Source organism: Siniperca chuatsi, linkage group LG8, assembly GCF_020085105.1.
Source record: "Siniperca chuatsi isolate FFG_IHB_CAS linkage group LG8, ASM2008510v1, whole genome shotgun sequence".
NCBI lineage: Eukaryota > Metazoa > Chordata > Actinopteri > Centrarchiformes > Sinipercidae > Siniperca > Siniperca chuatsi.
The window spans coordinates 11796926-11824129 of NC_058049.1; the positions used below are offsets into that span (position 1 = coordinate 11796926).

Here is a 27204-nt window from a genome sequence, read left to right on the forward strand (position 1 = left end):
CATTATCTCCCTGACTGACTAAAGTTGTGCAGCCTAAATCTATCCCAACACTCTGCATGAGACCACTTTCAGACTTCAACAGGAACAGGAGATCACAGCACGTCACAGATCACACCATGAGACACATTTAGTTCTCCTGGACGGATGTTTGCATCTTTTGTTTTGGTGTAGTTAAAGAACCACGCCATCCAATGGGATTACCGACTCGCTCAGAGGACACTGCGGTTGGTTGAAATACAACATTTCCCAGGTTGTACCTCCCACATGGGGTGACCAAAGGCTTAGTGTGAGCCTGATTAGTTTTGTAGCAGGTGGGCACAAGATGTTAGTAGAGACGAGCACACAAACAAATGCATGGACATAGACTTACTTCAGTAAGTATTCTATTTCTCCTAGCTTATTAAACAAATTTCACACCTATTACATGTGGTTTGGTCATTCAGTGGTACCAGGTGCTAGAGTTAGAAATGCTTTGTTTTAATCCATTGATTCACTGCATTTTAGCACCCATGTGTACTGTTTGCTCATTGTCTGTGTGAACTTAAACTGGTGCATAGTGTTTTAGGAGCGGTTACAGAAATATTAACAAAAATACATTATTTCTATTAGTGATAAACACAAAGCAATTACTGTATATCTGCTGTTGGTTTATTGTTTACATCAACAGGTTTTTCACACCTATTATTACTGCTTATTGGGATTTTTATTGTACTTTAAACCTTTTTACAATTTTACATGGTATTCTTTGTGCTTAATATTCCAGTTTCTCATTTTATTTATGCTTTCTGATTTCACTAAAATCAACATATATATTAACATACTGTATACATATTTACAAGGTATGGATCAGAACCAAACATTCAATTGGAACAAACAACATCTCAGTAACCAGTATTTGTCAAAATGAACAAAATGCTGACAAGATGAAAACTAAAGTGATGTTTTGTATTGCACAAACAAACTTTTGAATCTACGTTTAATTTCCTTAAAAAAAAATCTCCACACAGAGCAAACACATAAATCTTTTACATTCAAACTTTCACGCAGCCCGCAACTTGTACGTTCAGTACTGTGGACAGGTGATGTCTTTGTATTTTACTGATAACTGTTGATATTGACACTGTCAATTATTTGTCAGCTAAAACAAATATGGGTCAGCTTGTTAACAACACTGTAAAAGCAAGCCATCTAAACAGGCTTTAGCAGATTAAGGAGCCTCAACAGATGCACTGGACAAAGGACTGACCGATCTGCCTGTGTTTTTTTTTTTAGCACTACCTCAGATACACCTGCTGCTTGAGAGGACTACTCATAGTTCCCTAGACGTGGCAGAAAGCTTTTAATGGGCTCACACATCATCAGTACCATACAAGATGATATCGAGACTAGTTAATGAGAAAAATATAAGAAAATATTATTGATCCAAGAAACTAAAGACAATAAGCTTTGAAATTAAAGCGAGCTAAAGAATGCTAGATTATAGCTAATTATAGATTCTGGGGAGGTAGAGAGAGACACTTGGCAGAACACAGGAGACACAAAGCATCTTTGTGTTGGATCTGACCATGACCCCCAGTAACTCAACCGACCGGCCCTATGTTTGTATGTGTGTGTGTGTGTGTCATACTATGGTTGACCATCTGTTTGCAGATACCAGTTCCAGAGAAGATGGTGGCCACTGTGCTCACCTTTCTCACCTCACTTAAACATGTTCAACCTGATGAGCAACTGCTGCACCTGGGTCTCCAAGATACAGGAGCCAATCAGGTACAAATAATGCATTTTGTGAAAAATGACATTTGATCGGTGATGCATGTGCTGCATTTGGCAAAATGTCTATCTTCCAAAAAATAAAACAACACAGGTTTAATCAGCCTAATCACAATATTGGGCAACAACAACCACAATGAAACCTCCTAGATTCACTATATTTGACCAATTAAAATCCTAGTGTTGTTTCATTTCTCTGCTAATAGGAACTGGTCTGAAAATGACTGAACTTAAAGTACAAACAAAAGTGAGCAGAGAAAACCAGACAAATCACAATTACATCTTACTTTTTTCTTTGGTAGTTCTGTATAATATGAATTTGCGTGTTATTTACAGTTCATTGATCATCTGGTTTCCTGTTACTGATAAAAATGTGCAGCTGTTATTTAAAGCTATATCCTGCTCCTTTAAGTGAAATTCTATACTGCGGTACTTTACTTTGCAGGAAAGTGACCATTCTGGTGGTCGGTCTTGACAAAGCAGGAAAAACATCCTCCATCAGAGGGATGTTAAGAGGTATTTCAACTGTGACTGATTTATCTTTAAAAGTACTTAAAGAAGAAACACAACAAATGATCTACCTGTGTTTTACCTCCTGTCCTTCTCAGTCCCCCATGGTGTGGAATCAGGACCCACCCAGGGCTGCATCCGAAATGAGTTGAGAGTGGAGAACTACCTGGTCACCTTGTTGGATGTGGGAGGATCAGCAGAGTCGAGAGGAGCCTGGAGGGAGTTCTACAGAGAGGCCCATGGGATCATCTTTGTGGTGGACTCCAGTGACAGGCAGAGGATAAAGGAGGTCAAGGAGGTGCTTGCTGATCTGCTGAAGCAACCAAGAGTGGCAGGAAAACCCATATTAGTGTAATTATATTCAACTTCATACATAAAGTACATTACGAGCGTGATCTAACATCATGTGCAGTGTAAACAGTGCTCTCTGGTGGCCGATGAGCGGAGAATACTGAAATAACACACATCACTGGGTAACTTAGGCCTGTGCTCAAACCATTCCTGTTTAGGTTGGCTAACAAACAGGACAAAATGAACGCTTTGCTGGGAAGTGAGCTGATTGAGATTCTGTCACTGGAGAAGCTGGTCAACCAGAGCCGCTCTCTGTGCCATATTGTAAGTGTTGTTCTAAAATGCTCTAATGCAAACTGAACAAATGTGACTCTCTTGTAGGTATTGAAACAGACTATGGATGACAGACAAGCCAGAGAGGCAGAAACAGACCTTTTATCTTTCCCTCCCAGGAGCCTTGTTCAGCCTTAATGGACCTGCGACGCTGGTCGGACAGAAAGACTCTACGAGGCCTTCGCTGGTTGCTGCGTGCTGTTTGTCTGGATTACCCCGAGCTGTGTACTCGTGTGGCCCAGGACAGCAAGAGGCCCCTGGAACCAAGAGAGAGGGAAAAGAACTGGAAAACGGAGAAAGGTCGCAGAAAAACCAAAGGGGATCGGTAAGAGAGGCATTAACATTCATAGCTTTCTTTTACACAAATATTGCACAGATCAACATAAACCTAAGCATGATATATCAGAGAGCTACACACCGACCTTTTATGTTAAATGTTTTCTCACCTCAGAATCCGATCCAGCAAGTCAGATCTTCGCCAGGTTCATCGGCCAAAAGACAAGGAGAAGAAGACCAAGGGTGAAGGAAAGCTGCAACCCATTCGAAACATGCTACATAAGGTTATCTATATATGTGATATCTTGCTTCCTTTTCACTACACTCTGTGGCCACTTTATTAGGTACACCTGTAAAATCTAATGCAATCCAATACAACAGCAACTGCATTATATTGACAAGGGTTTCTAATGTTTTGCCCTTTAAAAACATGAGGGAGGCAGAAGATTAGAAACACAAGTAATACAACAAGTAAACCTCTCTACAATAACAATAACAACAATAATCAAACATTATAATCTTCCTAAATGTACAATTTGTGGCAGATCTCTTGCATTGAATTGCATTAAATTGTATACCTAGTAAAGTGACCAGGGGGTGTATATTTCTACAGACACAGTATGCTTGTATGAAATCATGTCTATCTTCATGTTATTATTGTTTCATGATGATTTGTTGGTATAAACGTATTCACCTTATTAGGGCTGCGACTAACAATTATGTTCACTACGGATTAATCTGTAGTGAACATAACGGATTAATCCGTAGTGAACATAACATATTTTCTCCATTTATCGATTAGTCCCTCGGTTTATAAAATATCAGAAAATAGTGTAAAATGTCCATCACAGTTTCCAAGAGCCCAAGGTGGCGTCTTCAAATGTCTTGTTCTGTCCGTCCAACAGTATAAAACCCAAAGATAATCAGTTTACAATCATAGAGGACTCAGAAAGCCTGGAAATTTTCACATTTGAGAAGCCAGAGAATTCTGGCTTTTGTTCTTAAAAAATGATTTAAAACAATTAATGACCGACTAATTGATTAACTGTTGCAGCTTTACACCTAGGTCTGTATCTCACCAAACCTTCCAAAAGTTTTGTCAGTAGTTATGTTTGTGTCCTTTGTTACCTTATTTTTGTATTTTGTTTGTCATAATTATGACATCCTCTATAATAATGTGGTATGAAATGAATGTTACAATAAATAAATGGTGAATTAAACTCACAGGTCTCTTATTCACAGGAAACCACTCTGAAGCTGAAGACAAAGAAGGAGAAGAAGCTGGTTAAGGTCAAGGAAGGTGAAAAAGATCAAGAAGAAGGAAATGAACAGGAGGATGAAGAGGAGGGTGACGGTAACGAAGGAGAGCAAGAAAATTCTGGTCACAGAGAGAAAGCCAGTAGTGCCCTGATCCCCCCGAAAAAAGGCAAACCAAAACGCAAAACAAAGGTGAAAGAAGAGACTCTGGAGATACCAGAATCACCTGACAACGACGAGAAGGCGCTCAAAGGTTAAAATCAGTTATTTTAGAAAAACTATTTATTTTTTGGATTATTGCAGTTAAGAATGGAAATCTAATATTTTTTTTCTCTTCTGTTTAGCTAAAGGGGAAAAGAGGAAGAAGAAGAAAGTTGTCAAAGTAAAAAGGAAGAACAAAGTCAACACAGAGGAGATGCCTGGAGCTTACTCTCAACCTGTGGACCTGTCTGCAACCTTCGGTGAGCCTCATCCACTTCTTCCATCTCCAAAGCAAATGCAATAACACTTTGGACTCTGAAATGATGAAATCACAGCTTTAATTTTAAAAAGATGACCCTGTCTCCCGATAGATCTTTACCGAAAAGCAATACTGGCTCTGAAGGAACGTCAGGATCAGGGACAGTGAGAGTGAATCCTGGTTGTGTCCTGCGACCTGAGTGGGAGGATGTGGTCCACAGCAGTAGCACACGGTCACACTACATCACTTTACAAACTCTCACACCCTCCGGCCCCCACACACACTCAACAGGGGAAAGACTCGGTTACTGACTGCTATGTCTTTATCACTTTCTATAGACTATCACTTCAGACCTGATCCCTGAACGTTTGGAGTGCAAATTCTTTTTTACGATTATTTGACCATTTTCTAGCAATGAACAGTGCACTGGGCCGAGTATGGGACATTGTTGAATGTGTTGAAGTGATGAACACATCTATGAAATTGTATAATAAACATTTTGTTACTACTTGCATTGCATATCTTATCGGTTTACATTACAGCAGCAGCAACAGCAAAAGTACAGCACAAGTATTGTGTGCTACAAGTTAGTTAGATTTCAAAATCTAGCACAGTCATCGAACGAAGAACAAGATTGTTTATCTGAATGTATAATCAAAAAAGCTGGGTTCTGTTGTTCTCCACCTTTTTTGTCATTTCATAATGAGTCTGTCAGATCTGAGCCCCAAAATGTACTGATCCCAAGACATTCCTCTGTGGCAGCCAGTCATCTCGACCTTCTTCCACAAGTCGAAACTCTGTATTGACCAGATGGCACAACCGATTTGACTGTTTGTGCTACAGCTTCTGGGTTTGGCAGTTGTTAAGTTTCATCAATATTGACTGTACTGTGCTTGACTTTAGCAAAGACAAAAATTGTTAAACTGACTAAAGATAAGACATAACTTCTGAGGTCTGTTGAGTGATTATGATGCATTTTCCTTGTGTCTCCATTACTCACTAATGAATTTCTATGGTATCCCTAAAATTCCTACAATAATATTTAAATATTCCTACATGAACTTATAGTTTGACATGTTCAAGGGTGTAAGTTCAACATTGGGGAGGTTGAGATCTCCACCCATGTAGGGGGGTCGGGGGACATGCCCCCCAAAGATAATCTTTTTTTTGCAAATAGGCTTTTAAATGTCTGATTTGCATTAATTTTAAGGGGAAGAGACATACCAAAACAACATGCTCTACATGTTGCAACTAGTGCAGTTGAATATCATAAAATCATTCACTTTATATAAAATCACCGATTTGTTGTTCCAGTATTAGTAAAATGGATATTTATCACTTCCTCAACATATCTTCAGCTATTTGATACTTATGCCACAATTTAACTGTACTTAGTCCTTATTATTTTGTGATAATTATTGAATTACATTGAATCAAGAAAACCACTATCATATTATTTATAATAGTTAATATTTTTCATCCGATTCATTATTATGATATGATATTTTGGGGGTTGTACTGGCCTGTAATTTACGCCTATGGACATGTTATTTGTGAGGTATCCTTTTGAAATGTACCAATGGAAAATAAGAGATTTTTGTTCGGAAAAAAAGCACGTCTCTTGTTTGTTTTGTTTGTTCAAGGTTAGTTAGGCTATAAAAAAGCACAAAAATAATCAAATAGGATGAGAAATGAGCTGGGGAGCCAAGAGCTTAGAGACACATCTGCTTAGAACGACTACTGACTACATACTGTTATTAATGAAGGAATAATTTGGTGTTTTTTGTTTTTTAGGACAACAAACACCTCCTGGGTTAGGGCCACCAACCCAGGAGGGTTGTTGTGCTGCCTTGAGACATACTGCCACAATTAGAAATCAAATCTGTCAGATTTTCTTTCTGTGCAGGCAAAAGAAAAAACAAATGAACCCTCGTGGAGACCCTGAGGCAAAAATGAGCTGCTAGGTCTGCCTATTACACCATGTTCATCCCGCTCTCTGAACAATGCATAGTTTTTCTATGCTAGAGCACCACCTGCATCCACTATGTGGTAATTCAATTAAACAAATCAATTTGGGAATATGCAACACACTGTAAAAACTAAAAGTGCCTCGAATATCCAATAGCAAGGAACTTCTAATCTTCACTTCATCTGAGGTGCTTCAAGAAACACTTTACATATGATGAGTTTACTCAAATATCCAAGTGGGTACTCAAAGAACTTAAAATTGCACTGAAGGAGCTTCAAGTCACCTTTCCTGGGATGAGGTTCCTGGAAGAACCCTCTGCATCCTGCAGGAACCTCTGACCACCGCAGTGGGTTCCAGCAAGCACTTTTCTTCAGCTCACAGCTTCTGGAGGAACCCTTTTTAATTCGAATGAGTCCTCGAGCACCTTGGGGGGTTCCTAGAAGAAGCCAGTGCCTAAAAGGGTTCTTTTAAGGTTACCCAATGACCCCTTTTACCCAAGGAAGCTCCTGGAAGAAGGGAGGTTTCTGTGACCAATAATCATGACTGCATTGGTCTACAGCAGTGTTTCCTTGTATTGGAAAGGAAACTGCAACAAAAATAAAAGAATAAACTAAACGAATGGTTAGTGATTTTTTTTTTATATCTCAGTATGGGGGAAGCTTCTGGCTCTCTGTCATGTAATCATACTTGCAATGCAAACATACAGGGCGTAGACATTGTCACACGTTTTCAAGTCTTATCTACTCATTAATTTCTTTCAGCGAGAAACTCCATTCAAATCCTAAAATGTTCCACATCTTTTATACATTTTGGGTATTATTTAACCCATTACAAATCCCATCCAGCAGCAGGATGCGGCGCAGAGAGGGGACCAGCGCGTCGCCATCTTTGTCGTTCATCCAGAAGCCCAGCCCCCCCCTGGTGCATCTTCACCGGGAAACCGTCCGACTTTCATTCAATTCAGTGGGAAGCGCCTGCTGCATGCACGGTGGCGAAACATGGCCTCACCGAGGACAATAACTATTGTGGCCCTTTCTTTTGCTTTGGGTTTATTTTTCGTGTTCATGGGGACCATTAAGCTCACTCCAAGACTAAGCAAAGATGCATACAGTGAAATGGTGAGTAAACGGTAACGATGCAGGTGAAAGAGGTAAAGACCATTGTTCTGTGTTAAAGGCTCTCAGGCTCGAATAATGCGAGGAGATGCTGACCTACATAGTAACAGATACGGAAAATGAACGCTTTAGATATTGACTTGTAATCTGCTCCTGTGAAGCATTATTTAATTCCCAAAAGGAGATTCCTGTAACGTTATATAAAACAGTCAGACCAGCTGTATTGCCTGTAACAACACAGTTAGCACATAGGCTAGGCATGTATGTTTTAAGGTGAACCTTAAAATACTAACACAGTTAACATCCACGAATCAGTAACGTTATAGATAACATAAAACAACCCGAAATGTGTCTGCCATTAGCTTGTAGCGTTAAAGCTGAAACAGGGATGAATAATGAATGATTGAATGCCCCTCACTTTCTTAATACATGCTATAATTTAGCTTAAAGATGACAAACATATATGCCGGATAATCAGCTGATTTGTAATTTATAGCTTGCTTTTTAAAGCTTATTATTAAATATGTTGTAGCTGCTAAGCTTCTCGTTTAATATGAAGAGCAGCTTAAGAGCTAAAGAGCAATGGCGGCGGATTCCAGCAAATTCTGTGAGACTCACTTGCTGATGTTGAGATGTCCTGTGTGGAAGGTGATAGCTGGCATGTTCATAAGCTTCATGCAAAATCCAAATTAATAAGGGATACTTTCTTATCATAAATGTGTAAGTATAGGTTTTCTTGGGCCAGGGAGCAATAGGCTGAAGACTAACTGTGCAACCATAGTGATGAAATAAAATTTTATGTTAAACACTTGACTTGAGAATGGTGACCTTACATGGTCCTTAAATGGCCTCACTAAAAGACACCCATGGGAGTTTGTATGACCTTAGTTAAATGTTAGAGGTATTTAACAAGATCTGTAATTTTTCCTTTCAGAAAAGGGCATACAAGAGCTATGCCAAGGCATTGCCAGGGCTGAAAAAGATTGGGATCAGCTCCGTCCTGCTTCGTAAGATCATTGGCTCTCTGGAGGTGGGCTGCGGTGTGGTGCTCACCCTCGTGCCGGGCAGGCCGAAGGATGTGGCCAACTTCTTGCTGCTGCTGGTCATGCTGGCTGTCCTGTTCTTCCACCAGCTAGTAGGAGACCCCCTGAAACGTTACGCCCATGCTCTAGTCTTTGGTATTCTGCTCACCTGCCGACTGCTTATTGCCCGCCAGAGTGATGACCGGCCGGAGAGAGAGGACAGCAGCAGAGAGGAACAGCACATCAATGACCAGGAAAAGAACAAGGTCAAGCAGTCTTAAGATCCTCTTCTACTTTGGTCCAAGAAGGGAACCTGGTGCGCCTCTATGGATTGTAGTAATTCAGATTTGGAAGGAAACAGTCACTCACAGTAATAATACCCCTCACACACATCTCGTATCCCATCCATCTGGCTGACTGATTACTCTCACCTACTCCTCTGCACTCTTAATGTGAAACTGAGAACTCCTGGTCCATACATCCTCTACATAACCGTGGACAATCATACTTGTGGAAACTCTGATGAGCTCAGCTCATCGTTACAATAGTCAAGCCATTTCCCCTATTTATTTCAGTCCTAAACTGTGTTAAATGTGTTTTTTGTTTTTAATCAAGTATGAATTTCATTTATGTTACAAGTTGGTTTGAGAATGCTGTTTTTCTTGAAAGAATCTTTGTAGCTTGTTTTTCTAATTTGTTTTTATACTGTAGGTAGGAGAGACTGGTAATTTATGAATTTCAATAGTTCACGCATGTTTCATTTGGTCAAGAGTAAAAAATATAAACCAAAATGAGCACTTTTGAAAGAATTTTGTACAAATTATACATCAACTACTATAACATATCCACATCTTATTTTGGTGCAGTGTTACCAGAAGGCTATTTTAAAAATACGTAAATATATAAATCCTCGTTCATTTTTCATCTCAGTAGATTTTTGCAGAAGTAGGCATGAAATCCTTTCCCCCAAAGTAAAATAAGCCGAATATACTCTGTCTCCTTTCAGTTCAGTTATCACAGTGAAGTTGTTTGGCTGGAAAGGACAGCAGTTGCTGCCTCAGGTGTCCGCTGCTAGCTTGTACAGCAGAACATTCAAATCAAAAAAGTCTTTTTGCCTGTTAAAAATTTTACCTTTTGTAATTCACAGTTGAAATCTTAAATGTATTCACTGTCTCTTCTGATTCTGCTCATCTGTTTGATTTTATTTTTTCTCTCCAAAGATATAAGAAACATTTATATTAGTTTTGTTAGGGGATTAAATCTCAGTTGAAAATTCTGTCAGTTTTGAGATTCACAATATTTCTGTAATTGATATCCTTAAAATAAAGAATTGGAGGTGAAACTGACTAAATGTTGTTTGTTTTATTAGCACTCTTGCATTTCATTCAGTCGAACATAGTAATTAACCCAAAATTTGCAACAATGGGTGCTGTTGTGGGATTTTTGTGCCGTAAACTTGTTACATAACCTCAGTCAGTACCTGTCAAGGTAATTCCTTCATATCAGCACATAAGCTACATACAAATGGGCCTAGATATGCAGTGCGTATCACCATTCCCTATAAGTGATTTGTTGCTTATTTTATTCTATGAATCACAGGTTGAGGTTTGTGAACCTGTCAATTTCTGCTTAACTCAAGCCAAGAATTTAAACTCTTTTTTTAATGCTTACAAATTCAGATTTAGCATGAAATTAATGTAGTTATGAGGAAATGGTATCACAGGGGGAGTACCCTGATTAAATCATTATATTTTGTAAATATACTTTTTGCTGTAAGATGATTTCTGACTGACATTTTTAGAGAATGGGCTGAAACTGCTTCATTCTAGTGCCGTTTTCGACACAGCAAAACCCTAATCCTAACGCCACACAGGCAGAGAGAGGAACAGGCCCACGGTAGACTGAACGCTGGAGTTGAGGGGACAAACAGTATAACTCAGACACAGGGTCTTTTTGTTATGTCTTCTGCCCTCGTGACAAAATGGAGTGATTTTGCGCCTGCTTTTTCCCCTAAGCATGAAAACTGTACTGGAGGTCAGTTACAGCTTACAGTTTGGGGAAGTTATGGGGGCAGTAGCCTACCTTTAAAATTATGTATTTTACTGCCCCAAAGAACTAATTGTCACTGTGGTGGTTGCAAAACAGCTTGACCACCATGAAAACATTAATCTCAATACAGCAACGAATACAATTTTTTTTTTTTTACAGAGAATGCAACCTCCACCAGTTCCCACGTTTGTCATTTTCTGACCATACGGTTTTGCAGGGTTCGGATAGTTTACATAGTTTCGGTTTATTTGACCAAGTTTTGAGATATCCAAGATTCGTCGATTAGTAGATCGACAGAAAGTGAATTGGCAAAAATTTTGATAATTCGTGGCTCGTTAGTTGCAACCCTAAGGATTTCTGCCTCCAGTAAGTGTTAAGAGCATTGAAAAACTACATAAAAAAATTCTGAACCAATTTATTTTTAGAGATAGTGTCCCAGTTATTCTGGATAATCCACAGGCCTCACTGTGAACAGTTTTCATTGCAACTACATTGTACTAAAGACACTCCCTGTGAAAACTGTTGAAAGTGAGTACTGTGGATTATCCAGACTGATGGGGTCAGAGTTTCTGGAAAACTGAAAATGTCATATTTCAGTGCTGTGTGAGCACAACAAACAAAATGTATTAAACCTGCACTGTATGACTATGGCACCTGCTCATCTCAGAGTGAGATCCTGGCCAGTGTCACGAGCAAGTTCTATCAAAGGGCTGTTAAAGGTTATATTGATAACATTTTTATGTAGAGGAATATAAAAAAAAGAATACATCCACAGAGCTTTTACACAGGTGTGGAAAAAGTATCACTTTTCCTAATAAAAAAAATATATGATTGTGAATGAATCATTTAAAACATTTTGACGGGTCCAAAATGAATGTTTTGTTTGTCTTTGTGTGAGATGTCTGACGTTTGGTTCCTGCTTCTAACAAGGCTTGTGAGCCAATAGTATAATGACGTTGGTATCACGTGGTATAGTTGCCAGTTAGTGTGGAAAAAACAGACACTGAAGTTAGCACATATTAGCTATTTTAGCTTAATCGTCCTAACAAGAACCCATACAATTACAGTTCTGCATATTTAAACAAAATAAACAACAACTACTGACAGTCATAGTCCTTAAAACCTTAATTAATGTGTTGTCACCGGTTAAGAGTGTCAACATTATCTGTAGCCCTTGTTGCTGTGTGGCGCTCAGCTGTATTTTATAATCCGCTATGAGATTTGTTTTCAGTAAGAAAACACTTCGACTAATGTTAGGTCAACACCACGCTAACACTAAGGCTAGCTAACGTCAACTTTTACTGTAGCTGTCTGTTGTGGAGTGCTGTGGGTTTTAATAGCATCCCTACAATGTACTGCACTGTACTATTTGATTGGATTAAAATGTAAATATATACCTAATATCTTATAAATAAATGATGGGGAAAAAAAGGTTACCTAAAGCTAGCTAGCCATATCCTAAGATTACCACAGATAACGTCACATTAAACACCACCGCACCAAGTAACCTACATCTAAAACATCTAAATGTATATATGTAGCAAAATGTATTCATTACTCTATCACGAAAGATTCATCACTTGATATGTCTGAGTCTGACTCCACTCAACCATGAAATATGCAGGTTGTGCAACGAACTGGCAACCGCGGGAATGGAAGGGATAGTGCGCCATCTAGTGGCTGGATGTTGTCAATATTATCAATAGCGCCTTTAATTTAACTGACCAGGTTTCTGTGTACTGGTGCGTTAATACCCTATTTTTATGTTTTCTTTCAGGAAGCTTTCGAAATTGTTCGACGTAGCCTCCTTCCATGAAACACCAAATTTGCATCCAAATAGAGCTAGCATACATGACTATGATAGTTCGCTCTTCGGCAGTTGAAGGCAAACGGACTACAACTCCCAGGAAGCAACCGAGCGGATGGACTAAGACAGTTTACATGAAATACAAAATAAAGTAGGAAGGGGAAGAAATGGTGGGAACAACAGAAAAGAGCAAGCAAATTGAATAGCACACTGTTTATCATAGGAAAACATACAACTGGTCATTGTAGTCAGTGTCAAGAGAAGAGTCAGTGGAGCACGTCCTAATTTCATGCTGAAAATTTCAAGAGGAACGTAATTACAAGGCTGTGGTTGCAACAGGATATTAGTGGACGTTTAAAGCCAGAAGGTGGAAGTAATGCAACTCATAGGATGCCAACTGCCGTAAAAATCCAAGGAAGAAGAAGAAGCGGATGGACTGTACTGCGCAAGCGCAGAGCAAACGGTCGCGCGGAAGATTTGAGTTTTGTTTGAATGGCTGAAGACGGAGTAGAGCACAGTGTTTTTAAGTTTTAGCAATGTAGAAATGGCAGCAAAGCTGAATCTGTCGGGGCCGTCGGATTCCGACCCGTCGTCTCTAAACGATCAATCTGTGTCCAGCCGGAGCAATAACAGAAGCCTGAGAGTCGCAGAAAAGGAGAGAAGGAAGAACGAGGCGGAGGACCCGTTTGTTCTGGCCCTGAAGTACTTCTCTGACGGTAGGACTAGGCTCAGACAATTAACGTACGCAGGTTTATAACAGATGGTGGCGTTACTGTTACCAACGGTAGTAGCTGTTAATGTTACGTTAAGGAAAAATAGGATGACGAAAAACTTACAAGGCCAGGAAGAACCGTATAATGTTAACCTGGGTTTACGTCACTGTCTTGTTGGATGTGGGGTGTTACTGATAGCTAATGTTGCTAAGTTACTTACTAGCTCTTAACTAAGTGTATGAGACAGTCCCAAACAGAGCTAGCCTTAGCGTTAAGTCAATAACGTTATGTACAAACACAAACAACACCATTATTAAAACTCAAATTTGGAGGATAAACCCGTTGTTTTGTGACGTCATATGTTGCCTCTGAACGTGTTGGCCTTATAGACAGTGGTCTATGGTTGGTCCATTTATACTGCATTAAGGAATTTAATCTATAAACTTGTTGACTTTTGTTAGATTTTTACATCCGAATGAGGTTTATTTGAATGCAGGCCATACACATGCAAATCAGAAAAGCTTAATAATTAATGTCATGGGTGCTGTCATGTTGTCCTAGGAGATGCTCTCTCTCTTGTATTTTGTGATCTGAATAGGAATTTAAGCTATACTGCCACTGCAGTTTTTTTTGGTGGTCACACTACATATTATGATAGCTGTTATCCCTATATACTGGAAATGGGGTCACAAACAGTAGCATACAGTAGCTGTGATAATAGACCTTGGTGCCCAGCAGTAGAAACCAAAAAAAGACTTCACTGGGATCATTTTCTGTATACAGAGCAGTTCCAGGATTTGTCTCTAGATGACATCATCCTACAGTCTGTTTCTCTGATGCTCAATGAAGAGACTGAATATTTTATGATGGATTTAACACACAACGCTAAACTGTAAAAGTTAGCAGTTTTCTTGTGCTAGCGAGTAAATGTGAAATAATCAAGTTTTCTGGAGACAATACTGGACTTCGGTTAGCAGAAAAAAACATTGAACTTGTTGACATTACTTTGTGTCTCAAACTGTGTGAGTACATAAACATTTTTAATAACACATACATACTCTAATGTGACGTTACTTCTCCCTCCTGTAGTTGAAGCAGGTACTCCTGTGTACGGGAACGATGAGGTGGAGAATAACCTGGTGCTTGTGGAGAAGGTGGCCTACAGTAAAGGACTTTCCCCTGAGGCCATCTCTATTATGCTGGAGTTTGCCATGAGCCTCCGTATGGGTAAGACAGTCACTTAGCAGCAGCTGTGGACTAGGTATTAATTGTGAAATTTCTAGCAGGAGGAATGGGCCTGTAAAACCTATAATACCATCCATCCTCTTTGGAGTTTAACCTGTACAGGGCCATAGGGGGCTGGAGTCTGTCCCATTACACACCAAGCAAGTGTACACCTTGGACAGGTTTCCAGTTTATCACAGGGTTAGCACCTGTCACACTCTTATTCACACCTTAGTCAATTTAAAGCCAAAAATTAACCTAACCTACCTGTCTTTGGACTGTAGGTAGAAACCAGAGAACCCACAGGAACCCATGCAGACTTGGAACAAACTCCACACAGACCGATTCACTGTGAGGTGGCAGTGTTAACCACTGACCACTGTGCTGTACGAAATGTAATGCCATCTGGGAGTTGTGTTTTAAGAATGTTGGAGCCAAATATCACTTGTGTAGTAGATATGGTGTAATGTCTTATCAGTGTGCTGTGAGCACATATTCTTCGCACAATTTAAACACATGGCACAAAAATTGTATTTCATTCTTCCCAAACATGTAGGAATACCTGTGCAAAGTAGAAAGTGTATGTTAATGTCTTGGACAGCTGGTATTTTGTTAACCTTTGCTTCCTTTAACCAATTTTGTTTCTGTGTAGGGACAACTCTGTGTGCCCGCGTGCTGAAGTGTCTGATTCCTGCCACTGTGGTGCCACAGGAGGCTGTTGTTCGAGCGGTGGTTTGGTTGGGTGTTGGCAAAATACCTTTCAGCGCACAAGTAAGTGCAAATAATTGTATTTATTTTAAACTTTGATCTCAGTGGGTAGTTTCTTTTTTATTTCATGTTGTTGGGCAGTAAATCTTGATTTGATTTAGGGCTGCACAATTAATTGAAATATTATCAAAATTGCAATCTCCAAATTGCAAAAGCTGCAATTTTTTTGAAGGTAAAATGTGTGACAAAACAGCATTATAATGAAGTACTGCAGAGATGCCCTGGCCTACAAATCTTGTTCTCCAGATGTGAGAAAACATGTTCGTTTGTTACAGATCCCCAACAAATGTCACAACATCATGATTTTAATAGTTTTTCAGTGAAAATGAAAATTGTGATGCCACAATGACCATTCCCAAACTAATCATGAATTATATTGCATTAGTATTATCTGTCAAAATAATCGCAAAATGATTTTTTTTGTGCAGCCCTCATTTGATTGTTTTCATCTGTTTTCTGTTCATGAGTAATTTGTAACTCATTTGTAATTTGAGTATGTTGTTGGTTGGAATGAGATGAATGAGATGTATTATTACCCTCAAAGAATAATTACATTATTCTAATTACTAAGTTTACATCATTAACCATTTCTAAACAAAGGGATATGATTTAAGACTACTTTTGCTCTTCGTTCTCTTTTCATTAATGTAATTCGGTAAATAAAAACATTTTAAAAATGAGTGCCTAAAAAGAAAAATGTTGGAATTAACATTTGACATGAGTGAATGTTAGTTTACCTGCTTTTGATTATGAATGTGTCATTGCTGAGATTGTGCCATAGTTGATGAATTTTTGTGTTTACTTGCATGCACAATTTTCAGGTTCTTTTCGTAAAGTGGGTGTTGACCATATTTGACATGATTGATGCAAAGGACCAACTTCGAGCTGTCTATGGCTTCATCTTCAGCTTCGTCACAGAGGAGAATCTGGTATGTGTACTGATGATTTTCGCATTGTTGTAATAAGATGTTTAGCAAAATCTGATGGTATGATTAAATCTAATTTGTATACTATTAATTTACACATGTCTGAGCAACAAATGTTGGGTTCACTAAGGTTATTTGTCATTCAGATAACATGTATATTTGTATGCCAGAGCTATTTTCTTAAAAGAGGATTGAAATGACAAATACCTCACTGTTTATGGATGCTGTGCCTCGTTCAAGACACAGATTTGATGTGATAATTAAAAGGTTAATTTCTGTCTTGCTGGAAAAACCGATAATACGTTTGTCTGGTTTAGCCCTAATTAATTCATACATTACAAAAGAGGGTTGTGTTGTCCTGTTTGGCTGAAGTTAATCTGTTAAGGTGCAAAATGCCTCATAACCAGGGCTTTGTTTCAAGAAGGAGGTTGTATCTGTATAACTCTGCTGCTCAAACCAGAAATCCCCTCATATCTTAAACTGAAAGTTAACAGGTATATTCTAGATTTTATTCAGCAAAGTCATTCAGTGAAATGACTTATCATTGTAATGCAATATGGGATTCGCTGAACAACTGCTGAGATGCGATATCATTATTTTTTGTCACATTTTTTCAGTGTCCTTTCATCTGTCATCTGTTGTACCTTTTGACCAGAAAGGAAAGTGGTAAGTCAAACATTTTCACACCTGCAGTAGGATCTGAAATATGACTTTTAGTTTACTCCATTATTTCCTCTGCTTAGTATTCACTTCACTTCTATAAGCATTATTGACTGCTTCATTTTTTCCTAATTGTAGTGCGAGTCTTCAGAGTCAGGAAGCTACTGGAGCTACAGTCTAAACTGGTAAACATCCTGCTGATTTAATGTCCCCTAAAGCCATTTATGAAAGCTACTACATTATTTCCTTTCTCAGTTTGACAATCTATTCAATGATAAATTGCAGGATGGGTTTTTTCTACACTCATTGTGCATTAGTCCCATAAACAGTTACCCTTTCCATATTATTGTTGTATTCTGCATTATTAGGAAACATTGATCAAAAATGTTGGTATTCACTCTTGTTTCCTCAGGGAAGACAGCCGTTCCTCCTGCACCTACTGTCACTTTACAAAGTGTTTTGCCCTGAACTGGTGACGCTCTCCATTCCATCACGAATGAAGGTTTGTACATTGACTGTGCAGTTAATGTTCATTCTGCTGTTTACAATACCATATGATAATCATCTTTAAAACTTCAAAGGGGTTGTATGTTTTCTTACAGAGTGGGTTTAGGAACCACAATTCCCCCTGGAAATCAGCGTTGATTGCTGTCCAGAAGAGGAACGGTTCCCAGGTTGCCTCCAGCATCAGTCTGGCATTCACGATTAAAGATAAGACCATCTCTAGGAAAAGGGTATGGAAATCTATTTAAGTTGTCAGATGCGCTGCTTTCTGTGTTTGCAATCACTCCTGCTACACTACAGTTACATCTGCTGCTTGCCACTCCAACATTTCATCAGCCCTACCTCCATCCAGCATTCACCTGAAGGCTCTGTAGGTTTTCTCCAGGGGTAAAACTGTTATCATCAGTCTGTGCTCGCTCATTGTGCCATATGTTAACCTATGATTGCAGGGAGTGACATGGTCAGAAGATAATACCATGTGCCAGATCTATATCTATATATAGAAGTATATGTTTGTAATTAATCTGTTTATCATGATTTTATCCTTTTTTATTTATGTTTTTGTTTTACTGTGCTTTGTCTCTCAGAAACACTGCCACCTGGAATTGCCCGCATTGAGTTCTGTAGTCAATAAACAGGCTCAGACTGAGTCGTCCTCCAGCAGAAAGGTGGTCCCCCTGGTGCAGCTCCATTCCTTTGCTCAGCTGCTGGAAAATATGCACCATATAGAGGTAATTTCTCCTAGGACAAATCTCTGAGTTCTGTATCTGTGGGGTGCTGACACCTGTCCTTTCACTGTCTCTTCTTCTTCTCAGTCTTTCACTCTTTCTGCTACCTCAGCTTCTACAGTTCAGCTGTTAGTCCCAGAGCCCCAACACACCTGGACTGGGAACAGATAGAATATCATTTAAGCATGAAGATCATTAATCATTTAAGCAGCAGAATAGAATGTATGCCAGTTTCTCCATGCCATTAGGATGAGCAACCACTGTCTGTTTAAATTGTGATATATCCTCACAGCCACAGGGTGGCGCTGTGTCACTTTTTATTATTTTTTTTCTGAACATTGCACTAGGCCACAACAACTTTGTCCTAGAGAAACCACAGCAGAGATGGCCTGGGGCTGTAATTTGTTTATTAGATTAGAGCATAAACCAGCTTCTTGAGCACAGTGCTTATCATTTGTTTTTTAAACAGGCCATTGTTCTTTTTACAGATATCATCAGTGGTTTGTCTATTCTTCATGAGTAATGAAAGCAAAAGATCTGAGATGAGATGCATCTGAGTAATGAATTGGACAAAGTTTCATAGCACTTGGTCATTTAAAGAGACCTCTCCATAAATGTCTATTTGCCCTGCAGATTCAGTGTCCTGATAAACTAATAAGTCATTTTAAATGGCTCGCAGACTTTTATGCGTCATGCTACATAAATTCACCCATTTCACTGCCCACAAAGCCAAAGTGAGCAATAAGGCTTTTGGGCGGCGATATCATCAACTGTGTTTATTGCCAAGAAAGCTCTAGTTTTCCGTGTCTTAGGAAAGACAGACGAGTGCAGTCAGTCACACTCATAAAACTATTCAGGAAAGGCATTGACAAAGGATCATTGATTATTTCCCTCATTGCCTGCACTCCTGTTGTCAAAAGCTGAATGGCGCTTTCTCAGTTTAATGATACAGTTGCCCCATAATTATCGAAGAGCTGAGCTGTGTCCATTCACAGTCTGTCTTCTCCTCATTCTAATTTATTTATTATACTGACAATATGATTATAAGTCCCCATATTGGGAGGCAGCTGTTCATACATAATAAGGGGCTGTATAAACTATCCAGTGTGATGGAAGAAATGTCCCAGTGCTGACATTATGGGGATTACTGGATACTGAAGAATTAGCCCACTCAATGATTGCATGCAGGTTATTCTTATTCTTTAGCAGGTAAACAGATTGACTTGAGAGAACGATCAAGCAAAGCAGCTTTTTGTGTGTTTTTAATGTGATGTTTGACTTTGTGAGTATAGTTACTTGGCAATACGATATTTTGTTTTTCATCTCTTCTCTGTTCTTCTTTGTATTTATGGATGTTTGATTATTTTAGTCTCTGAATCATACTTGCATGTGTTTCTTATTTCTTCATTTTACCACCACCAGCTGCCCGCTCAGATGGGCTCACTGCTGGGCTCCAGTCTGGCACTGCAGTACCTGGACTGTGTGCAGGATGAGTCTGCCCTCCTCCGCCTCAACTTCTGGCTAGGCTATGCTCTCCACGAAGGTAAGGGAGGGGAGAAACAACGACCGAACTGCTGTGACATCATGAATCAGGAAGATTCATCCAAAGTAGAGCTGACCTTGAGTTGAATCAGAACACATTACCTAGTTGGCATATCAAAGGGATTCTTTCAGAGAACTGTCTGAAGATGCAGTGAATCTGAAGTCTACTGCTGTTTTCTTTTTATTCCCTTGACTTTTTCATTTACCAAATACCCTTTTTTGCTATTTTTGTTAAGAATTTTTGTTCTGCGGCGATGGAGGAGCCTCCCAGAATTCAGAAGAAGCTCTGCAGTTTTTGAACAAGTTGCTGTCTACACAGCACTTTCTCCAGGTGAGCCTCACATTTCAGGCCCTGATAGCTACCTCACACCTGTCAGTCACCATTTCCTGTATTCATTAACCTGCACCCACATGCTTAGGGTTAGGGTTAATTAACAGTCAAACAATGATTTCACGATGTTTTTAATTTGTCACATTTCTCCACCAGGAGGGGTTTTCCAGTTCAGAGGCTTTTCTGTACAAATTCCTCAATGTTTGGGACGGTTCCCTCCTCCGCCCACAGATCCTCGGCCTGCTGAGCAACATTCCTGTCGTCCCAAGTTCCCGTGAGTTATGCTTTCATTGTCCACCACTTCCATGGGCTGTGTCTGTCTCCATATTTAGTGTTCTTACTTTGTGTCTATCTCTGTCAAACATACAGACACGTTATTTCCTCCCCAACCTTGCTCTCTACTTGAATAAAATCACAGGGCTGTTCCGATGTTAGCAAAGCCTGCCGTATTGTGCCATATCCTAGGAATTGCATTATGGTTCATTGAATTTTATAGCTGTTACAACTGTAACCTTCTGTCTCCCCCGCTTCAGAAATTGGACGGCTTCTGTTTGAGCCCCTCATGCAGCTCTTCTTCACATCCTCACTGTTTTTCAAGGTAGGCTTTCTTCTCTGAGGAACAAGTATAATGAATTTGCTCCTGCTACTGTAATTACAAAACCTTCTGCTATAAGAAAAGATGCAGAAGTGTTATGTCTTGTCTTTCTAAAGCACTCATTATGGGTCCTGTTTTGCTACTGTATGTATTGTACTCTGTGTGTGTGTGTGTGTGTGTGTGTGTGTGTGTGTGTGTGTGTGTGTGTGTGTGTGTGTGTGTGTGTGTGTGTGTGTGTGTGTGTGTGTGTGCGTGCGTGCAGTGTGGACTGATGGAGTGTCTAAACAATATGCTGTTGAAGTGGCTGACCTGGCACTCAGTGTATGCTCTGGAGGACGATTTGGACATCAGCCTCAACAGCCACACCTCCATGTGAGTCTTGCATCTACTTCCTGCTACTTGTTTATGCCCTGAGCATAGATATATATATTAATTATATTAGTTATATTAATTTGAGTTTTTATCTAATTTTGTTTTGAGTCAAGCATCTCACATTTAGGACTTAAAAAAAAATTCTATCAGATAAAATCTTAAATGAAACCCAATCTGGTCTATACAGTAACTTTTTCGCTTTACTTTAAGCCGTCTATTATCCACTGGCAACCAAAGCAACTAAGGCAGAAGTGTGTATTGACCTGTTTTCCCTTTTGGTTTTGAGCCCATTTGTCCATCAAGTCCTTTCATTGAAATTTGTTTGGAGACAGAAACGGCCCTAATATCCAGTTGAATGATTTTCCAGCTTCCAAATTAAGGGGTGGAGTTAGCGTCGATTATGTTTAAATACCGGGGCTTCATCATTATCGAGTCCCCACATGAGTAATCCCACAATAAATGATCCAGTAAGTGGAGAGATCCATTTTTTTTATTCACTGCCATTTCCAAACTCACCTCTGGTATTTTGCCAGAGTACAACTCAGAGATTTAGATATAGAAAGCATTGATTGTGTATTTGTGTACACTTTCCCAACATCACTCTTTATTTGACTGATTGGTGTCACAACTTTGACTTAGCATCATTCCTGGATGCTAGTGTTCTGGTTAAAGTGTGTGTCTGACTCTCAGCTCTGCCCTCTGTCCCAGAAACATGACTCTGTCAGGGTTCAAGGATTCAGTGATGGAGCTGGTTCACTTTGTGGGTCGGCTGGCCTCTGTGGGCCTTCAGCTTGAAGGCTGCCACTCTCTCCTCCTCAGCTTCATCCTGGACTTCTATGAGACGGTAAATGAGCTGATGCTAATGATTGAATCTGCTTTGTGGCTTTGTCAGGCAAGATACAACCTGTGCCTGGGCTTTACTGGTGCTTCTAAATGATAATAACTTTATTCAAAAATGTGTTTTGCTGATTGTTGCTTTACTTGGATGTTTAATAGTATGTGCAGAGTTTGACACTAGAAGGCTGTTTTCACATTCATCTGCTGAAAGATGGAAAGTTTCTCTATGCTTACCTTAATCTAACAGGTGTATACAAGAGCATGAATTTGTGACATCGCAAGTGGTTTGGAAGCCATTTGTGGTCAAGCTTTCACAAGTGTGATGTGGAAACTTGTAGTGCATGAACACTGAGAATGATCTTCACTGTGAAGTAGGAGACATCTTGTGTCTAGCAGTTAAACCTTTGAAATGAAAAATATTTGCATATTCATAGATTCTGGATTTTTCAGAGGGAGAAGAGTAGATGTATTTTAAAATCGTTTTAACTGAGTAATTGGTATGTTATGACACAAATTATTATTCAAAGGAGAATATTTTTATCTCTTAAAACTCTTTAACCATGACCTTTTCAGGGGTTTCCTGGTCAAGACAACAGCAGCACATAGAACATAAAAAATAAAGGTTACAAAACATACGAGAGAAATAAGTTATAATATGATAAAATAATAATAATAATCAAGGATCACAAAATAGATAAAAGCAAAAGGATAATGTAAGATTGATGAAATAACAGCAATAAATATGTAGATTAGAAATTCTTAAAAATAAATGCATAGAATAAATAAATGAAATCCTAAAACGGGTAACACTGATGATCACAATATATCCTAATATTCCAACCAAATTTGACCTGACAGAAGGTTTGATTTCCAATTCAGAGAGAGAGGTTTTAAAAGCGTACAAGTTTTGTCTGAAGCATGTTACAATCAGACGGCGCAGCATACATGAAGGTGTTTTTCCCTTGCTCAGTACACAGAACAGCTTCATAGATCAGCATGTACCAGCTTCTAGCAAAGCAGAGTCATTTAGCAGTGAGATATACTGTGTGTTGGAGTATCTGTGGGTGTTTATTACATATTTCTCTCTTCCCCCAGGTGTGCGACACGTTTCTGAAATATGGGCTTCCCCTCGTGGTGATGCCTCCACCTGGAGTTTTTTACCCCGTCCTGTTTGCCACTGACCCTGTTAGCGTGGACAGACTGGCCTACATCATGTACAGGTGGGAACTCTTCAACTCCATGCTACAACCTGCCATAAGCCTATCCTGGTGCATACGCTAGCATCACCCTTAATGTATTATGTCATATGTTTATGCATATTTGATGACAGAACAGAACTGGAATCAAATGGCTTCATTGTACTTAAATGTTAATGTATGATTTATGATAATAAGAGGCTAAGAGGCAATACGCTTAAGCCCTCTTCTCCTTTTTATGTAGAATTCAAGCGTCATTTATAACTCCAGGCTTTAATAACACAAATCCTTACAGTGTCAGCTAATTGACTACACCCCAGGGTTCTGAAATAATTTTTACCAAAGCTGAGCGTAAAAATGCCATGGCAAAAGGAAATTGGAATGTAATTGCATTATATTTTTTGACAGACCATAGAGAACAAGCTGTTTTGCAGTAATTCATGTTCTTTCTGTTTTGTTTTTGTTCAGGTACAAGGTGAACTTGACATCGGCCAAGAGTCAAGAAAAACTCACAGAGGTAAAAACAAACTACTTTTTTCTTGCTCTGTATGTCTGAAAATCAAACATGTTGTGATTTGCATTGCAATGATACTGTAAGAATACATTTTGGTCCATCGCACCAAGAAGTACTTGGTGTGATGGACCAAGGAAATTATTTTTTATTAGCAGTGATTTGATTAGAAGAGATCATTTAACAACCATGGATTTTGATTGCATTTCTTATTAGATTTACATTTTAGGCATTTAGCTGGTGCCCTCTTCCAAAGTGACTTGCAGTTTGTTTTGAATCCCTGTGTCAGTTTTTATAGATTTTACATTTCAGTCCAGCTCTTTAGGAATTCACAAGCATCTACCTACAGCTGATAACCTTTTAATACCCTCTCAGATGAGGACTTGAAAAGTTGTTTATTTTAATACATCTGCCACTGCGAGCTGTGAATTTACAAGTACACGTCAGGCAGCCAGTACGCTCCCCTGAAAATGTTAGTGGCACTTTTTATTAAGAAAAATGGACTTGGTAAATGGTATGCAAATGAATCAGCACAACAAACATCAGATGTGAAACTCTGCAGATATGGAGAGTGGTTCACTTAGACTCTGTCTATCTTTCTCCACTTTCTTTTCTTTTCTTCTCATTTCGATTTGGATTCTGTTTTTCAGCAGGCCTTTCACATCAGCCGCCAGACGTTCCGTGAGTTCAACCACTACGTTGTCGTCATGGTCAACTGCCTGTGGAACTCCAAAATGTTTCAGCCAGACATGGGTATACAGCTGGGAGAGGAGCTGCTGCTCAAGAGCAACGTACCACAATACTGGACGAGCTTTGACCTCATCCACCACCCTGCCTTCATGAGCTACGCTGTCGACTTTCACAAGAGGGTGAGTGAGGACCATTTAGGATGTTTTGATTTGTGTTTTGCTAATATGTTTGGGTAGGATCCTATGTTTCTTCTATGTACATTTTAAACAAAACCTGCTCCAAAGCTCTTGCTTACTTTCAAACTGTAAGAGGCCAGTGATGGATCAGCGTGCAGCCAGTCTGTACAGTTAATAGACTTGCAGGCAAGACAAGGAGACAAATGTGGTATTAATGTATCCTTCACAGAAGATACATTAATACAGAAGGACATTTTGTTATTAATGGGTGCTGCATGAGATGGGGTTTTCATCATGTTAAATAATACACATACCTTTTTTTGGATCAGCCTAACTGCAACATCTAGTAGTGGTCTTGTGAGACTTAGCAGGGCGGGCTGACAATAACTATTAATGTTCTCTCTTTATCAGTGTTGGCCAGGGAGAAAGGAGATGGACCTGAATTCCATAAAGGTATAAGGGTTCTCCTTTTCATTTCTGCATTTATAATGGACTTCAAAATGTAGTTTGAAGTGCATCAGTCATATTTCAGAGATTAAGAGAGATTGCTTTGATCATTGAAATCTTCTGATGTCTTCGATGTGACGGTGTGTTTCTGTGTGTGTGTTTCAGCATTCAAAGCCATGGAGCTGGTACCTGGAGTATTTGTTCACTCAGGGCTATGACGGCCTTAAACAGTTTTTTCAGAGCAACACCAGCCGGCAGCTGGCAGCAGGCGACGGGCGGGACCACAACCTGTCCACGCAGCAGAGGTAGATGCTCAACTCAGTGGGGAGGAAGAGCAACCACTTGCATCTTAAGAATTTTTTAAAAGACTTGTACATATTTCATCTCCTCGTCTCTTCCAAGCGAGCTACTTGCAAGCGACCTGAGTATCTTTTTATGTACATAGATTTATCTGTGTTTGTGTATTCTTACTTATAGTATTGTCCATTCAACGATAATAGATCATAATGCCCTGGCGGCCATTTGCCGGAAGCAGTGTCAGTAGTAGGTTTAAGTTGAGTGAACACACATTCAACAGGGAAGATGGTATGTTTATTGTGGGGGGGGACTGAAAGGGGAGCATTTTAACGCACATTCATCTGTCAGGACGGTAGAAATATGCACAAACTCTTTTACATCAGAGAAATATACTTTACGACTTATGTTCCACAGAAATGTTGACAAGATACTAATGAATAAGAGTAACAAAAGTTTAAACTTTTTCAGTATTTTCACTCCCCCCCCAATAAAATCAGTCATTCTGTGTTTAATGTCAACACACTGACCTTGAACCAGCTGCTACATTGAACATAATTTGCTTTAGCTTACTGTTTGTTTGTTTTTTAAATTCTTGTACAGCTTGCAATCTGCAAAACCTGACCCTTGCACATTGTTTAAAATAAATAAATGTAAGACTTTTACATTAGAAGCAAATAAAATCAATCTGTGTCTTAATAACATGATACTGCAGTACATCAGTTTACAAGGCAAGTGTCTTGGTCTTGTGCCCTTAATGTAAACCTGAATTTTGCCTTTATCAAATGGCATCAGTTGCTTGAGAATTTGTTTTATGGATAAGTATTCTTATGCATTGCAGTCAGTTGCTCTGCCAGCAGATAAACTTTTTGAGGGACCCATCTAGATGGTTATTAGGCCCCTGGCTCCTCAGCTACTTTTGAAAACACTGGGTGAAATCATTGTATGCCAGGTACATACAGTGATCAGCTTCGTCTGGCAAAACATATTGACCCAAAACTTGTACTTGTTTGTGTATTTATAGTTCAGGGACCTCAACAGGTACCCCCCAAAATGAACAAAAGTGCAATGGCACTATCTTAGGTCTGCAACTAATGATTATTTTAATTATCAATTAATTTATCAACAATTTTTTTTCGAGTAATTGATTAATTGAGGTCATGAAATGTCTAAAATAGTGAAAAAAGCCACGACATGTTCTGAGAGCCCATCTTCAAATGTTTTGTCTTGTCCAAGCAACAGAAAATCTAAACATTTCACATTTGAAAAGATGAAACCAGCAAATGTTGAGCATTTTTGCTTATATTAGCTACTTTAAACCAAAATATCCAAATTGTTGCTGATTAATTTTCTGTCCATTGACTAATCCATAAATTGTTTCAGCTCTGCAATATTTGTAAACCTGAGAGATGGTCTCTCAATGAGGGCGAGTTTCAGGGAAATCATTTTCATTATTTCCTTGTGTTTTTTTGTTGTTTTTTTATCTTAAAAAATCCTCTCGGATGGCCCTCTACATGGCACAGCAAAATCACAGCTTTATTTTTAGTTGTTGTAGACTTTATTTAAGTTTTCAGTCCTCTGTCAAAAATGATGAAGAGTTGCAGAGAAGATGTGCTCCCTCAACCTTGAGCCAAAATTGCATCCTGACAGGTCTTTGGACCCCCCCTCCCTTTCCCTCCGAGCTGTGACTTCAGAGCCTCCCTCCTGCAGCTCTCTCATAACGCGCCACGGAAGTTTTCTGGCAGAATTTCATCTTATTCCAACTCTAGCTTTCTGATATGATGATAATATTTGTTGAGATGGTTAAAGCCACCAGAGGAAACGCTCGGCG

At 39.2% G+C, this 27204-nt stretch overlaps 3 protein-coding genes across 4 annotated transcripts; all 3 read left to right on the top strand.

Annotated features, from left to right (window-relative positions):
* The first annotated feature begins 254 nt into the window (after positions 1-254).
* Positions 255-5862, top strand: arl13a (ADP-ribosylation factor-like 13A). Its single transcript, XM_044205095.1, has 10 exons — positions 255-374; positions 1651-1767; positions 2216-2286; positions 2379-2631; positions 2790-2895; positions 3024-3229; positions 3356-3464; positions 4423-4690; positions 4782-4898; positions 5010-5862. The coding sequence occupies exons 1-10, from the start codon at positions 355-357 to the stop codon at positions 5063-5065; spliced, it is 1323 nt and encodes a 440-aa protein (XP_044061030.1). The 5' UTR covers positions 255-354; the 3' UTR covers positions 5066-5862.
* Positions 5863-7789: 1927 nt separating this feature from the next.
* tmem35 (transmembrane protein 35) lies at positions 7790-10349 on the top strand. Its single transcript, XM_044205096.1, has 2 exons — positions 7790-7984; positions 8916-10349. Exons 1-2 carry the CDS (start codon positions 7865-7867, stop codon positions 9282-9284), a joined length of 489 nt encoding a protein of 162 aa, XP_044061031.1. The 5' UTR covers positions 7790-7864; the 3' UTR covers positions 9285-10349.
* A 2740-nt stretch (positions 10350-13089) lies between these two features.
* cenpi (centromere protein I) lies at positions 13090-26080 on the top strand. Of its 2 annotated transcripts, none has more exons than XM_044204374.1 (20): positions 13090-13575; positions 14662-14799; positions 15449-15567; positions 16386-16493; positions 17108-17156; positions 17289-17335; positions 17563-17652; positions 17753-17884; positions 18242-18385; positions 19805-19925; positions 20161-20255; positions 20412-20529; positions 20789-20853; positions 21113-21222; positions 21931-22066; positions 23155-23279; positions 23724-23772; positions 24420-24635; positions 25044-25085; positions 25245-26080. In XM_044204374.1, exons 1-20 carry the CDS (start codon positions 13404-13406, stop codon positions 25386-25388), a joined length of 2220 nt encoding a protein of 739 aa, XP_044060309.1. In that variant the 5' UTR covers positions 13090-13403; the 3' UTR covers positions 25389-26080. The 2 variants fall into 2 exon arrangements, with proteins under 2 accessions (XP_044060309.1, XP_044060308.1); XM_044204373.1 differs by having other exon boundaries at positions 13096-13575; positions 24417-24635.
* The last annotated feature ends 1124 nt before the right edge of the window (positions 26081-27204 follow it).

Excerpts from the sequence above, each read along its gene's own strand:
- cenpi (XM_044204373.1), top strand. The coding sequence starts at position 13,404 with ATGGCAGCAAAGCTGAATCTGTCGGGGCCGTCGGATTCCGACCCGTCG. Across the intron at positions 14,800-15,448 it reads TGCCATGAGCCTCCGTATGG|GGACAACTCTGTGTGCCCGC; the intron begins GTAAGACAGTCA and ends GTTTCTGTGTAG. Across the intron at positions 18,386-19,804 it reads AAAATATGCACCATATAGAG|CTGCCCGCTCAGATGGGCTC; the intron begins GTAATTTCTCCT and ends TACCACCACCAG.
- tmem35 (XM_044205096.1), top strand. The coding sequence starts at position 7,865 with ATGGCCTCACCGAGGACAATAACTATTGTGGCCCTTTCTTTTGCTTTG. Across the intron at positions 7,985-8,915 it reads AAGATGCATACAGTGAAATG|AAAAGGGCATACAAGAGCTA; the intron begins GTGAGTAAACGG and ends TTTTCCTTTCAG.
- arl13a (XM_044205095.1), top strand. The coding sequence starts at position 355 with ATGGACATAGACTTACTTCA. Across the intron at positions 375-1,650 it reads ATGGACATAGACTTACTTCA|ATACCAGTTCCAGAGAAGAT; the intron begins GTAAGTATTCTA and ends ATCTGTTTGCAG. Across the intron at positions 2,896-3,023 it reads GCCGCTCTCTGTGCCATATT|GAGCCTTGTTCAGCCTTAAT; the intron begins GTAAGTGTTGTT and ends TTTCCCTCCCAG.